At 41.1% G+C, this 14015-nt stretch overlaps 1 protein-coding gene across 1 annotated transcript in view; it reads right to left on the reverse strand.

Moving 5' to 3' along the window:
- Positions 1-1303: 1303 nt before the first annotated feature.
- Positions 1304-14015, reverse strand: part of LOC308105689 (receptor-type tyrosine-protein phosphatase delta-like) — a 135555-nt gene continuing 122843 nt past the window's right edge. Inside the window, exons 33-38 of the mRNA XM_080456580.1 lie at positions 10255-10433; positions 8277-8403; positions 7117-7242; positions 6490-6644; positions 5989-6124; positions 1304-5702 (exon numbers count right to left, since the gene is read on the reverse strand). Of these exons, the coding sequence (XP_080312706.1) occupies positions 5634-5702; positions 5989-6124; positions 6490-6644; positions 7117-7242; positions 8277-8403; positions 10255-10433 (792 nt within the window). The 3' untranslated portion in view covers positions 1304-5633. The remainder of the gene's footprint in view (positions 5703-5988; positions 6125-6489; positions 6645-7116; positions 7243-8276; positions 8404-10254; positions 10434-14015) is intronic.

A 14015-nucleotide genomic window follows, 5' to 3' on the forward strand; every position in this document is an offset into this window, starting at 1 on the left:
TTAACTCGTTATTCGTGTCAATTATTTAGAAGGTGTAGGTTAATACTGTAGGAATTAAACCAGAAAATGGAATGGTTGTGATCCTGAAAACTACGGTAGTCAGCAAAATTTGTTATGAGTGACTACTTACTTTCTCCTGAATATCAGCAACAGTGTTTGAGTGCAAATTGTAGTTAAAAACAAAACAAACACATGGGCTCACCAACTGGATGTTAAGAGTTGGGGAAAGGACAATGTAATTGGGTAATATTTTGCACATACCCAGAATTTCTCCTCTATTAATCCATCCGAACTATCAGAAGTGTGCTGCTACTGAACAGCACCCGGGGAGCAGTGGTTGGTTATAGTTTGACAGTTTGACAGGATGCCGGGATGAATCAGAAACCTTCCATTCCCATGTAGCAACTCTACCTCTTGAGCCAGTGCTGCCCCAGGAGTGATCATATCCCTTCCCACGCTGACCAGCCATCTTCACATTGTTCTTATTTTAATGCAAGGCAGCCTTGATCTCTTGGTCAATTGAAAGGTTGGCCAAGAGGGCAAATATATGTCTATGCCATGGTTACCAGCGATTAGATGTCACCATGAAAGCTGTTTAAATATGATCTAAGTCTCATGACTAAACACTGAAAATATTATTAAACATATCTATCGCCCTCTCGCTCTCCCTCTATATATATATATATATATATATACAATTCGATCTGCCCCAAACTTCAATCACACATCGAGGGGACCATAAATGCTACAATTCATTGCAGAAACATGCTTTATTCCATCAAATTTGGCACAAATGGTCTTTGGCGTCATGTGACAATAACCAACAAACAGGGTTTTGAAACTCCATGCCGTTCACTAGTAATTGCCTTAAAGAATCTGTGAGAAGGACCTATTTCTTACCCCAAAAACATACTATATTATGATCGCCATATCCAATCATACCTAAATTGGAACCGCATTTTGTGGAGCCTCTATTAGAGCTCTCCTCCAAAACTGCTTTCACTTCTGCCCATAGGGAGCATTACAAACATGAACAATTCTGTTATACAAAGACTTTTTGTCGCCACAGCTGCCTTGTGTCTGGAATCAGCACCCCATGACTGACACAGCCCTTAGGTAGGCAACCCGGCCTGGCGAAGATATCTGTGCTCCAAGCAGCACACTTTTCTGGTTTATACTGTACAGTTTTTTTAAATACAGTATAATATTGAAACACATTGTCATAGTATTTGTTATTCTATGTTATAGGCCTAATGGTATTTGTACTGCGCAGTGCTGTGGCTTAAAAGGACACCCAAAGGAAGTATTTCACTTCAGTTTATTTGTAACAAATCAAACTTGTGTCGACAAAGACCAGAATTCCATACAGACTTCTTTTTTTCTGTTTCACACACCCCGAGAACCAATGTAAGAAAATAAAAAGCACTTGTTTCACCCGGAGCAGAGAACAAAACAAAAAACTCCTTACATTTACAGACCAATTGGAGGTAACAGATCCATATAACACACCATATGTTTTTTTTATTTCTTTTATACAATTTATAAACTCCAGTTTTATTCATCCACATGATACATTGGGTTGGGGGGGGGAGGGGGGATATAACACTTGTGATTTTTTTCTTTTGTGGTACAATATATCCATGATGTGATGTATTGCACTTAACGGCTGTGCCATAATCAGTGACTTCAGGTGAATCCTCTCATTATACAACTCTGTTATATCTGTTAGACTTTTATTTTATTCTTTACTTTGTTTATTTATTTATTAATGCATTTGACTTTTTTTTCTTTTTTTTTAAAGATTACTCTGTGTTTTGTGTTATTTACATATACACAACCATGTGAGCATTATAGGGTCCATCTTTACCTAGTTCAAGTAAAATTAATATTTTTTTCCTTTGGGGGATATCAGGGATAACAGGGCATTAATATTAGTGCATAGTACAAAGAGAGAAAGTGCAAGTCTTCCCATAACAGGTGTGACCAAGGGGGCGTCTTAAAAGTGGTACCATGCATATAAAAAAAAGAAAGAAAAAAAAACATCAGGGTTACTGTAAGATTGTGGACAATTATGAATGATCCCTTACATGGTTAAGCATGAATGAAGATGAAAACAAAAACAAACAAAAAACTAAAACCTGTTCTGTCACCATGCAGAGACATAAAATAGCACCTGAACCTCCCTCAGCCTTTGTCAGTAAAGGAAAGAATATACAGACAACAGAACAAGGGACACAATCAAAAAACAGCTTTACTGATTTTAGGTGCAGGTCTTCAGGTTGAATACATAGCCATCCCTAGAAAGTTTGTCATTTTGCTTTTATTCAAACTGACTAAGAAAGCCACAACTATTCAACCTTATATAGAGTCCCACATAGCCGAGTAAGTGTGGCTTGCCTGAGCCAGTTCAGAGTCAGTGCCCAAGTTATTTGTATGGCCAAAATGTCATGGCAGCCAAACGTAAGCCTCCATGAAAGAAGTTCTGCACAGAGCTAAAAGCCCCAGGAGGAAAAGTAACAAACAACTTAAAAACGTCCAGTCTCTCTCAAAGATAATTGGAGTCTCCTGCTGATGGCCTTTTTTAAATCACTATTTTCATCTCTAGTTGGAAGTCTCATGAAAATGTGTTTATTTATTTAATGAAACAGGATTAATGCTGTTGCTTGATTTAACATTGTGAACACAACAACCACCCAGCCTATCGTCCATGCAGCCAACCACTGAACAAAACATACATGTCACATAACATAACATAACGTAACATAATAGTTATACACAACATACAAGGATATTCCAGTTCACATACATACAGTACAAGCATACAAACGTAAAATACACAAAAACCCTTTGTAAAGTAAATTTATCAAAATAGGCGTGTAATATAAGGCACTAGAAATCTAAACTCAAAACACGTATTGGATGCTGCTGAAATATGAGTTTGATCATTCAATTGGTTGCTGTGACACACTTTAAGGGATGACATCCTCTACTGGCATTGTGACATGATAAAAGGTCTAGTTCCTATATAGGTCTGAGGTCATCCCTCTGTTTCAGTGGTTCTCAACCTTTCCTGGATCAGGGCCCACCTTGAAAATCCCAAAAGCGTTCATGGCCCACCCATCTGACCACTTAACACAGTAGTTTTAGATGGGTGGGCAGAGTCTTTTTAATGATCAATCAATCGATTGTGTAGTATACATAGTATACTTTATGTTCCCATGTATTAGTATCACATAGAAAACTTTGAGGGTTTTAAATGATTTTAATTACATATTTGGTGTTTTGCCAATTATTTGGGGGCCCACCTGCAATACCTTCGCAGCCCACCAGTGGTACCCGGGCCATAGGTTGAGAACCACTGCTTTATTTGGACAAATTAAAACAGTGGCGGATACCATATCACTCATAACACCCTTGTGTCTGAAAAAATGATACACCGTCAACATAATCATTATTATCATCATCATCATGGCATACAACTGCAGTTAGTGACTTGACACAAAAATATATAATAATACATCTACTTATTGCACACTGAATCAGACAGAGTCATATATTGGTGAGCATTCCAGTGAGAAAGATCATTTCACCCTCTCTCCCACCCTCCATTGTTTTTTTTTAATCCCCCTTTCTCAATCCCTGCTTGAAAAAATCTTTGTGAAGCTTATTTCAACATATAAATACTTATATATTTTTTCATAGATCTATTCATTTCTGTGCATACGTTATGCCTCATTCATACTTAGTTGCGTGCGGGCGTCGCACACCGGAAATAGCAGATCTACAAGCTCACGACGGGTCCCGCTGCGACACTTTGTGAGCTTGTAGATGAACTCTTTGCACCGCGTGACCCCCGAGTGCAACTAAGCGCAGTATAACTCAGGCTTTAAGTGGATGTGGGGTTTCTCTGGACCTGCACACAGCACTGCTTGGTGGGGTAAAGTGTAAAGTTTGGTAGCAGCAGGTTTTAACACTGTACGTCTGGTGGTCCCTGGCAATTCAAAATGGCCACCCATGTTTCATGACATCACAGGGCTGATAGAAATGAGGTGGCGGGTCTCTCCGACTCTGTGTGGGTGTTAGAAAAGAGAAGGTATGGCTCTTTTCAACGACAAGAACTAAGTGAACCGTATTCCACGGGTTCTGGATGTGTTTCCATAACGCTACAGCTTGGTTTCACATAAGGTTCCCAGAACCTAATTTGGGCCCTTGCTCAGGAGGTGGTACTAAACGCTGAGCTCTGGGACCCCAGAACTCACGACTTATACTTTCATAACCTTCCTTCTAAAATAGCAGATCGACAAGTTCACAACACGTCGCATTGCGATGCGTTGTGGATCGGCATTTCTTTGCTTTGTAGATCGCCTATTTTTGCTATTTGTTTTGTTTTTGATGAAGTAGCTCCCCTTTCAGGAGTAGTTGTGGCTATAATGTTAACGTAAACACAAAAGCATCACAGAACTGCAGGGGGTTCCGGAAGGTTGTGGGAAAGAGACGTTAGAAACGGAAGAAGGGACTACAGGAGGAGTGACACTCGGTGACGGTGGTGTTCATAGAACAGTGAACATTTTCAAATTGGCTTTGATTGTACACTTTAAAACAGTACTATATATCTTTACAAAAACCTCGCTACACCTCATTGGAATACAAAAAAGAAAACATTTCACGACCTTGTTGTCTGTGTATGGTCAGAGGGGACAAAGTCACAAGTCAGTAAAAAAAAGAAAAGAAAAAAAAGAACAAACAACATGAAAAAAAAGTAAAACAAAAAAACCAAAATAGACACAGATCTATATATTTCTAAAAAACTAAATTCACCTTTTACTTTGTGGCGTACTGTACTGTACCTTTTGACCTTCTCCCAAATTTCCCTTATCTTATATTTGTGAAGCATAAGGTTGAAATGGTGTTTTTTTTTTTTTTTACTTTAGAAATATCTTCTTCATTCTCAGGAAACGAGAGTCTGTTTCCAAAACAAACAAACAAAACATCTTCTTGGTGTCTCTCTTCTTTTTGTGTGTTTCATTTTTTATTTTCTTCAATACTGTGTGCTCTGTGTTGTCAGCCTCCCATTGGCCATTTAGGTCCCTCAAAAAGTCGCTTTAACAGCTCACAAGTTCACTCAGTCCTTGAGGCTTCCATGACATTGATTGGTATAAGTTTCTGTAGAAGTCTCAAGATAGAAAAAAAATCAAAGTTTCATGTGACAGTTTTAATACTGTAGTCGAGTCCTGTATTTAGGTTGGTGATGCTACACTGGTAGTGGATGGGATGAGTCCCACACCCAAACAATGTAAAGCGATCCGCGCGCTCGCAAAGGAGCTCTGAAACAAATACCATCCATCCTGTATTTTTTTGAGCGGTGGTGGAAGTTGCTTCTTCAGACTGACCGATGGGTGAGTTTGGGCTGAGGGCGGAAGGATGCACCCTTGTCAAGCAGGTAACTATGGCTCAGGTAGAGGTGCTCTTGCTGGGTATATAGGGTAAGTCGATGGTCCCCTTTCACTTTCCGCACGTGGCGGGCAGAATCTCCAAAGGACACGCTTGCTGCCTAGTGCACTGACTCATAAACACTTGTGACCTTTTGAGAAGTGCACTAGGTAGGATGTGGTTTGGGACGTGGTTGGAGGGTTTTATGTTGCATAGTGGTCAAAGCTTCCCAGATACTCCAGACTGGCCCGGTAGCAGAACTGGTACTGGTCCTGGAGGGGGAACACAGAGAAACAAGTCCATCAGAGCAGAGCAGAAGGGGGGGGGGGGCATGAGGCTGTGTCATTTTGTCCTACATTTTAAACATATTGTAGAAAATCGTAACTTGCATTTTAAGGTCATAATAGTGTCCAAAAAGAGTCAACATTTTTCTATATCTATCTGCTATTTTTGCTGATCTACAAGCGTTTTGAGCTTGTAGATCAGCAATTTTTTGGCGAATGTTCGCCCCAGAATAGGCATGCTGTGGTTCAAGTGGTTTTAAAAGGTTTTGCAGACCTCTGTCTGGACGGTGGCAGGTCTCTGGGTGCGTAGCATCTTGACGGTCTGGAAGATGTCCACCACTCCCTCGTACCTCATCCTCTCCAGCACAATGCTGAGGGTGATGAACACACCTGTTCTCCCCACTCCGGCGCTGGTGGAAACCAGGGAAATAGAAATCCGTTCAGGGTAATTCAGTTCGCTGTGATTTTTCTCTACAACGTTCTAATGTTTGAATTTACACTCCCGTTGTATGACGGCGAAAATAGCCGCAGACGCAACGCGTTGTGAGCTTATAGGTCGGCTAATTTTGGCACACATCACTTATATGACAAAGTATGAATCAGGCTTAAAATTGTTTCATCTTGGGCCTTGACACAAATCTTTGGTCTGAACTAAGGCTTTAGATGCTGAAATGATTAGGCCACATGTGGCATGTATGCAAGTAATTAATTAATTAATCTAACCCTTAAAGTGTAAAAAAGTGACCCAAGATGGAGCGCTTGTTAGAGCACTTACCTGCAGTGCACTGTGATTGGCCCATCCTGGCCAAACTGCTCTTTAGTTTTGTGAACCTGGCCAATGAAATCAATGAATCCCTCCCCTGACTTTGGCACTCCTTGCTCTGGCCAATCAGTGAACTGGAACTGACGAACGGTCCGTGATTGGCCATCCTGGAGTAATAGAACATTGCAGTTAAAGTTCTTTCTTCAGTTTCATACAAATATCTCTCAGGTAGAGCCAGACCCATATATTGATATATATTTCTGACGCCATCGGTATCTGCAATTATGCAGTCGAATGTATCGACTTTAAACCTGGCAATAATAAAACTTTAGATTTTTTTTTTTTTTTAATAGGGCTTAAATCGTTCAAGTTTATTTGAGTTTATTGAAAAATATATATTTTGTATACAAATGTTTCTCAAATGTATTAGAAAATGTTGCACTTTTTGCCAAAATATCGGTCACAACATCGGTTATCTGTGGTCTAGGACTCTCCAAAATCAGTATCTGCGTCAGACCCGAAACTATGGCATCGGTCCGGCTCTAGTGTCGGGCAAGGGACCAGGACCACGTATGCACAACGTAACACACACACACACACACACACACACACACACACACACACACACTGCTGCCTCACCCTGGCGTCTGTGACTTTGAACTCTCTGAGGATGTACTGGGGCATGTTGTACTCAGCCATGGGGTCCACCACAAAGTACTGATACCTAGCTGAGCGCTCTGCAGGCCAGTACTGATGACACTTCTCCTGCAAGAAGGAACACATGCTCTCTGTTAGAAGCAGAAACCTCTTATCTCCATATTTAACCCATTTAAGACCGAGAAAGCATGTGTCATTTTGTGATTTCTTTGGCTGTTCAAAAATAGCAGATATACAAGCTGATAGATATGAGCTTGTAGATTTGCTATTTTTGGAAAAAACGTGAAAATGTGTGCAAATCTTAATATATTTTTTTAAAGTGAAATGTTTTAACTCAAATCTTTGCTTCTGGAGACGGGACGGGGGGGGGACGGGGGGGTCACTGGAACAAATTATTTTCAGATGGGGTTCCGCGGCCAAATATTGTACATGGGCTATCATTTTGGGGGTCCTTGACATGAGCACCACTGATATTATAGCAACATAGGGGTTTTCAGCAAACTGTTAGGATTTAGAAGACATTTGTAGAATCCTATCTCAGGTCTTAATGGATATTTTTTCTTAAATTAACACCCTACTTGATCATACTACAGCGTCACACGAAAGCATCAAAAGTAGCAGATCGACGAGCTCGAAATGCGGCGCGAAGTGACGCGTTTCGAGCTCGTAGATCTGCTACTTTTGTTATTTTGGAATTTGGATCCTGAAGAGTAATGGTTTTGGACATATGAGGTTTCCACCCGACAGAGACGATATCCAGAACACCACAGAGGTTAGAGGTTCAGATCCCACTGAGGGAGCCATCCTGTCCCCTCAAAGTAGGGTTCTGGGGACCCACAATGGTCCTTGGGGGGGTTCCAGGTGGTCCCCAGCAAAATGTGGAAAAGTTCAAACCCTCAAAATAGAGGATTCACAAGATTTGCATAAATGTTATGAGGGTTCCTGGCACAACATCTTTTCAGATGGGGATCTGCGGCCAAATACATCAAATACATTCAATTTGAGCATCCATGACATGACAATGTAGAACCAACCACTGCCCTAAAAGGACGATTTCACTTTGAATAAGTGTTTGAGTGTGTGTGTGTGTGTGTGTGTGTGTGTGTGTGTGTGTGTGTGTGTGTGTGTGTGTGTGTCCATACCCGTCCCATCTCTCTCAGTTTGGTTAGCATGACTACGATGGTGGAGTTGTGTTCCCACAGCATCCTCCAGTAGTCCTCGGTGGTCTCAGCCAGCGGACCCTGGGTGGCGATGTAGGCCTTCTGCTGCCTACACACACACACACACACACACACGCGCACACGCACAGACACACACACACACACACACACACACACACACACACACACACACACACACACACACACACACACACACACACACACACACACACACACAGTTAATGTAATAATAATAAATACCTTTCTGATATTACATTCAATCATCGTATTTCGATATTCATGTTTGAAAGTAATGTGGTTCATGTGGTAAAACATTATGATGGTTATAGTTGATGCCTGGGGGGTTTAATCCATTAAAAACGGGAAAGCAGTAATTTTAGTCATTTTAGATGTTAGCGTTGGCTATTCAAAAATAGCAGATATAACATTTTGGAAAATGAAAACAAGTTTCAGAACTACTGATTTAGAAGGCATTTGTAGAATCGGACTCAGGTCTTAATGGGGTAAGCTCACAATCCATGTACTGAACAGTACATGGATTAGGGAACAGTGGGTAGCGAAGCCGGCCTGGCGGAGTTCTGCGCTCTGAGGAGCGCACGTTTCTACTTAACTCAATCACTGCCACTGACGTAAAAAAACGTTATTTTTTCCAATTACCAAATCTGCCACTGACGTAAAAAACTAAATTTTGCAAAAGAATAAAAAAAAAAAAGATCTCACGGTCCTTCATCTCTCGAAGTGACACATTTCATTGTAGCACACCCGGATACGGAAATGACGTCAATCGAAGATTTTCGTTTCCGCCTGATTCCTGTTTAAGTCCCCCTCTAAAACGGTCTTTTCTCGGCTTTGCCTTTCTCCGCCGTGGAATGCTGTTTAGAAACGCTGTTTTGAAACTGCTACTACTGCAAAATGGAATGTCGCCGATTGAAAATTTCTTCTCTGGGCCACTCACACAACTACCCTGTGTGTCTACAAACAGTTGAACACGCGATCATAAGGGATTTAGCGAGGTCTGTGGCGAGGTGAAAAAGTAAGTGAGTTTTCCGTTCACATAGCGAAACATGGTGTTTTTACGCTTGGCTGGAGGAGAAGGACTCCGCCCCGATCGGAATGTTTGTTGTCTGAGCGGCGTGCACGGAACGCCTGTGTGTTTAGAAACGATTGGACCTGCGATCATAATGAAGAAAAATTATTGTGAGTAAATTGTGACTAAAGTTATAAAAATCGCTGGCAGTGGGCAAACACAGCCAGAAATAAGTCTGTCAGGGAATGAGTTAATTATGGGTGCGTTTGAAAATTAAGCACTGAGCGCACTGGCCCAAACAAACTAATAGGCGAGTGCGCTCCCGGTGCGCATGAGAAGATGCAGGTGTTTAAATAATTTACTCATTTTAAGTAGACTTAAAAGAATATTAATACATTCAACGCTCAATATATCGTGAATTGATCATAAATAAATAATACACAATAATGTAAGCATTTATGAGGCAAACAATATGTACATATATTAAGGCTGGCGAACTTGATAGTGTGTTTACACAGACGTCGAAGGAAACAAGACAGCAACGCAGCGAGAAAAACTATCTTTAACAAGCTTAATAATGAGATTGTGTTTTTGACACTGAATTGCACAGGGCAGATATAACAAATAATTCAACAATGGCCGATGCCAAAATAATCAAAATAAATAAAGTAGGGCCAAAACAGACCATAATATTTAATAATTGTATTCTTTAAAAAATATTTGAAAATAGTGAAAATAGTCGACCCACAAGCTGTAGATCTGCTATTTCCGCTAGTTTAGAAATTCTTTGAATATTTATGATTTCTTTTAATTTTTTCATTTAGATTTATACAAATGAATGGAAACGATTCTGACGATTAAAGTAATTGCCATTATCTCGATTATGTAATAATTGTCCCCGGCCTACCATACCTGTATCCATCGATAAAGCTGGCGTTGATATAGTCGGATCCCTCCACTCCTCTGATTGGCTGTAGGCAGACACGTGTGGTTTCATAGGGCATGATGTTGACCAGCCGGTTCTTGAACTTGTTACATGGGAGGTTGGCACTGACGAACCGCGAGGTGTGGGCCTTGGCACTGGCCAGACGCTAGGATGGAGGAGACATCACTGGTTATATAAGGTCAGCGAAGGAAGCATGAAGGGTAGTGAGAGGGGTGGATGGAAGGGAAGGAGGGATAGAGAGGAAGAGGGAAGAAAGAAAGAAAGAAAGAAAGAAAGAAAGAAAGAAAGAAAGAAAGAAAGAAAGAAAGAAAGACGAAAGAAAGAAAGAAAGAAAGAGAAAATTGGGAGGGGGAATTGGTGGAGAGAAGGAAGGATATTATGAAGAAAGGAAGTGAGGAAGGAAGTAAGGAAGGATTGACATACATCAACATACGAGACAAAATGATGAACCTTTATGGATCTCAGAAAGAGTCAGAATGGGACGTGATCATGACCTGGCATCCATGTCAGTAACACTAACATCACTTAAGGCTGTTTAAATATTCTGAACCCATATTCCAACGTATTTAACCTCAGGCCCGGGTTGTTGTTGTTCGTACCGGACAACAGACAGTCTGGGCCGGGTCCAAGTCAAACGCCTGAAAGAACTTCAATTGAATAAACTGAACCAGGAGGGAAGGGGCTGGGAGGAGGTACGGGGCAGAAGTATGGGGGATACTGGTGGGGGTTTTGGTGGTGGTGGGTGGTGGGTTTGGGGGGGGGGGGGGGGTGTAACAGGCAAAGGGGAAAGAGGAAGAGGAAACTGGGGAGAGGGAGAGGAGAAAGGGGGCTAAGGAAACCACAAGGCCCCACACTGTCTCGACGCACATATGTGAACCAGAGTTGATCCTGCATCAGCGAAAACCCCCAGAACACACACACACACACACACACACACACACACACACACACACACACACACACACACACACACACACACACACACACACACACACACACACACACACACACACACACACACACACACACACACACACACACGCGCGCACATACAGTACATGCACGTATGTACACACGCATGTCATTGTTGTCGAGTGGAAACCTTGTATGTCCAAACTGTAATTTTCAGGAAATGGGAAAAGGAACTTGTGTTCCTATGGATGCAATGTACAGTAGAAGCTCTTGTTAATAATTTTCATTGGTTCAATATTTATAAAAGCCACTGACATATTTAACTACCTTCACTTTCACTTACAAAAAGTTCAAAAGTAGAGCTTGTAGATCGGCTATTTTTGCTACTTTTGTGACACTATGAGGCAATAATTTACGAGAAAACATGAAAAGTTGAAATATGGAGATGCAAGGTTTCTGCCCGACAGCAACGATAGACACACACACACACACACACACACACACACACACACACACACACACACACACACACACACACACACACACACACACACACACACACACACACACACACACACACACACACACACACACACACACGCACACACACACGCGCATATACAAATGAACAGAAAATAGCCTCTGACCACGGGTTGACGCGGGTGAAAAGAGAACGGCAGAACAAGGGAGAATGAGGGCAGAGTGAAACCGCAGACTCCGAGGGAACAATGGGGTCTCACGAACCCAGACCGGGGCCCATCGGTGGCTATTAGAACGCTGTGGGAGAAACATCAGTCCCCTATTCTCTTACACACTGGCTCGGAGAGAAATCCCACACCGACCACAAGTTCTCTAGTTCACTGGGGTCCTCTTGATGCAGCTTCCAGTATCAACAACAGTGGTCTTCATGTCAGTCAGCTTGAGTTTTACTTCTGGTCTTATCAACAGAGTTTGACAATACAGTTACTTTTTGTCTCACGCCATCAGTGCTTCCCATATCCATTTAGTCATCTGTTCATTTGAACCCAAGCATCCTTATTCTGGGGCATGTCATAATAAGAGAACATTTGGCCAAAAAAGTGAATATTCTGTGAAAATACCTGATCTAGGGGAAATAAAGAGTACAGACTCCTGGGGGATGTATATATAGGGTTTAAGTGGACAATCAATGCAAAGAAAAGGGAAGCTCGATGTGACAAAAAAAAGAGTATTAGGTACCCAAAAGTCACCAGACCAGCTTCAGTGTGACTTGTATTGTCCTCTATATCAGAGGGATACATAACATTGCACTTTAACCCATTAAGACCCGAAAGCATCTGTCATTTTAGATTTTAACCACTTTAACCATTATTTTATATGTTGGCTATTCAAAAATAGCAGATATAGATCTGCAATTTTTGGGAAATCATGAACATTCGTGCAAATCTTTGAATATATAAAGCGAACATTTGTAAATCAAATATTTGCTTCTGGGGGGGGGGGTCCCTGGAACTAAATATTTTGAGATGGGGGTCCACGGCCAAATACATATAATTTTGACATGAAAAAGTTACTGTAAGTGTTTCAGAAAACTGTTGGGATTTAGAAGACATTTGTAGAATGGGCCTCAGGTCTTAATGGGTTAATGCAAAATTGCGTCGCTTGCCCTTTTATTGACGATAAAAAAAAACCTACTGTATCTCAAATGTTGCCCCACAATCTCCAGTAAGTGTTCGGGCCCGAGATAACCATGACATCTGGTCCGCATCACTCTAAGGCCGGGCAAATCATTCAGGGAACGCTGGTGGTTTTGTCTTTGTGGAAGAGAGCGTTCCCATTAGCATAAGGAATGCTTTACCATGACACTGTAGCATGAAGGAAACCCTATAACTCCGAGGAGGTCCCTCCTCCTCCCCACTTTCACTTTCACCTTCAGCTCCGTGCAGTGGTGGAAAAAGTACTCAAATTCTTTACTTAAGTCAAAGTACCAATACTGCAATATAAAAATACTCTGTTACAAGTAAAAGTCCAGAATTAAAAATGTACTTGAGTAAAAGTACAAAAGTATTGGCATAAAAATGTACTTAAAGTACCAAAAGTAAAAGTACTAAATATTTGAAAATAGCCGATCTACAAGCTCACAACGCGTCGCGATGCGACGCGTTGTGAGCTTGTAGATCTGCTATTTTCAAATAGCCTATGTATAAAATAGGGCTAAAGTGGTTAATGTATGTTTCATTATATCATAGTTTATCTGAAAAGTAACTAGTAACTAAAGTTTTCAAATAATTGTAGTGGAGTAAAAGTACAATATTTGCCTCTGACATGTAGTGGAGTAGAAGTAAAAATATTGGAAATTGGAAATACTCAAGTAAAGTACAAATTCCTCAAAATTGTACTTAAGTACAGTACTTAAGTAAATGTACTTAGTTACTTTCCACCACTGGCTCCGTGCCTGTGGTGGTGCTGCTGTAGATTCCAATCATTCTCATTCTACTTGGGTTTGTTTGCGATGTCAACCCGAGAACATTTAGAATGTAAAACCATCTACTGTTTTGGTTCCACGGGGAGACCACCTGGTCCACAGGGAGACCACCTAGAATACACGTTTTCAAAGCAGGGGCCCACCAGGGGGGCCAATAAAATAAAATTAAAAAAATTGGTTGGGGCATGTACTAATTGGTCATGGTACTTGCTGTCTAAATGGAGACAAAGGACCAGAATTAAATAACTCTGTTCTGGGACCTTGGGCAGAATTCTTCTAGGGCTGCAACAGTTAATATAACTAATTGATTTAGTCCATTATGAAAATAATCGATAATAGATCATTTAATAA

The sequence above is a fragment of the Gymnoscopelus braueri genome (assembly GCF_963280865.1).
Source record: "Gymnoscopelus braueri genome assembly, chromosome: 2".
In the NCBI taxonomy this organism is placed as follows: Eukaryota; Metazoa; Chordata; class Actinopteri; order Myctophiformes; family Myctophidae; genus Gymnoscopelus; species Gymnoscopelus braueri.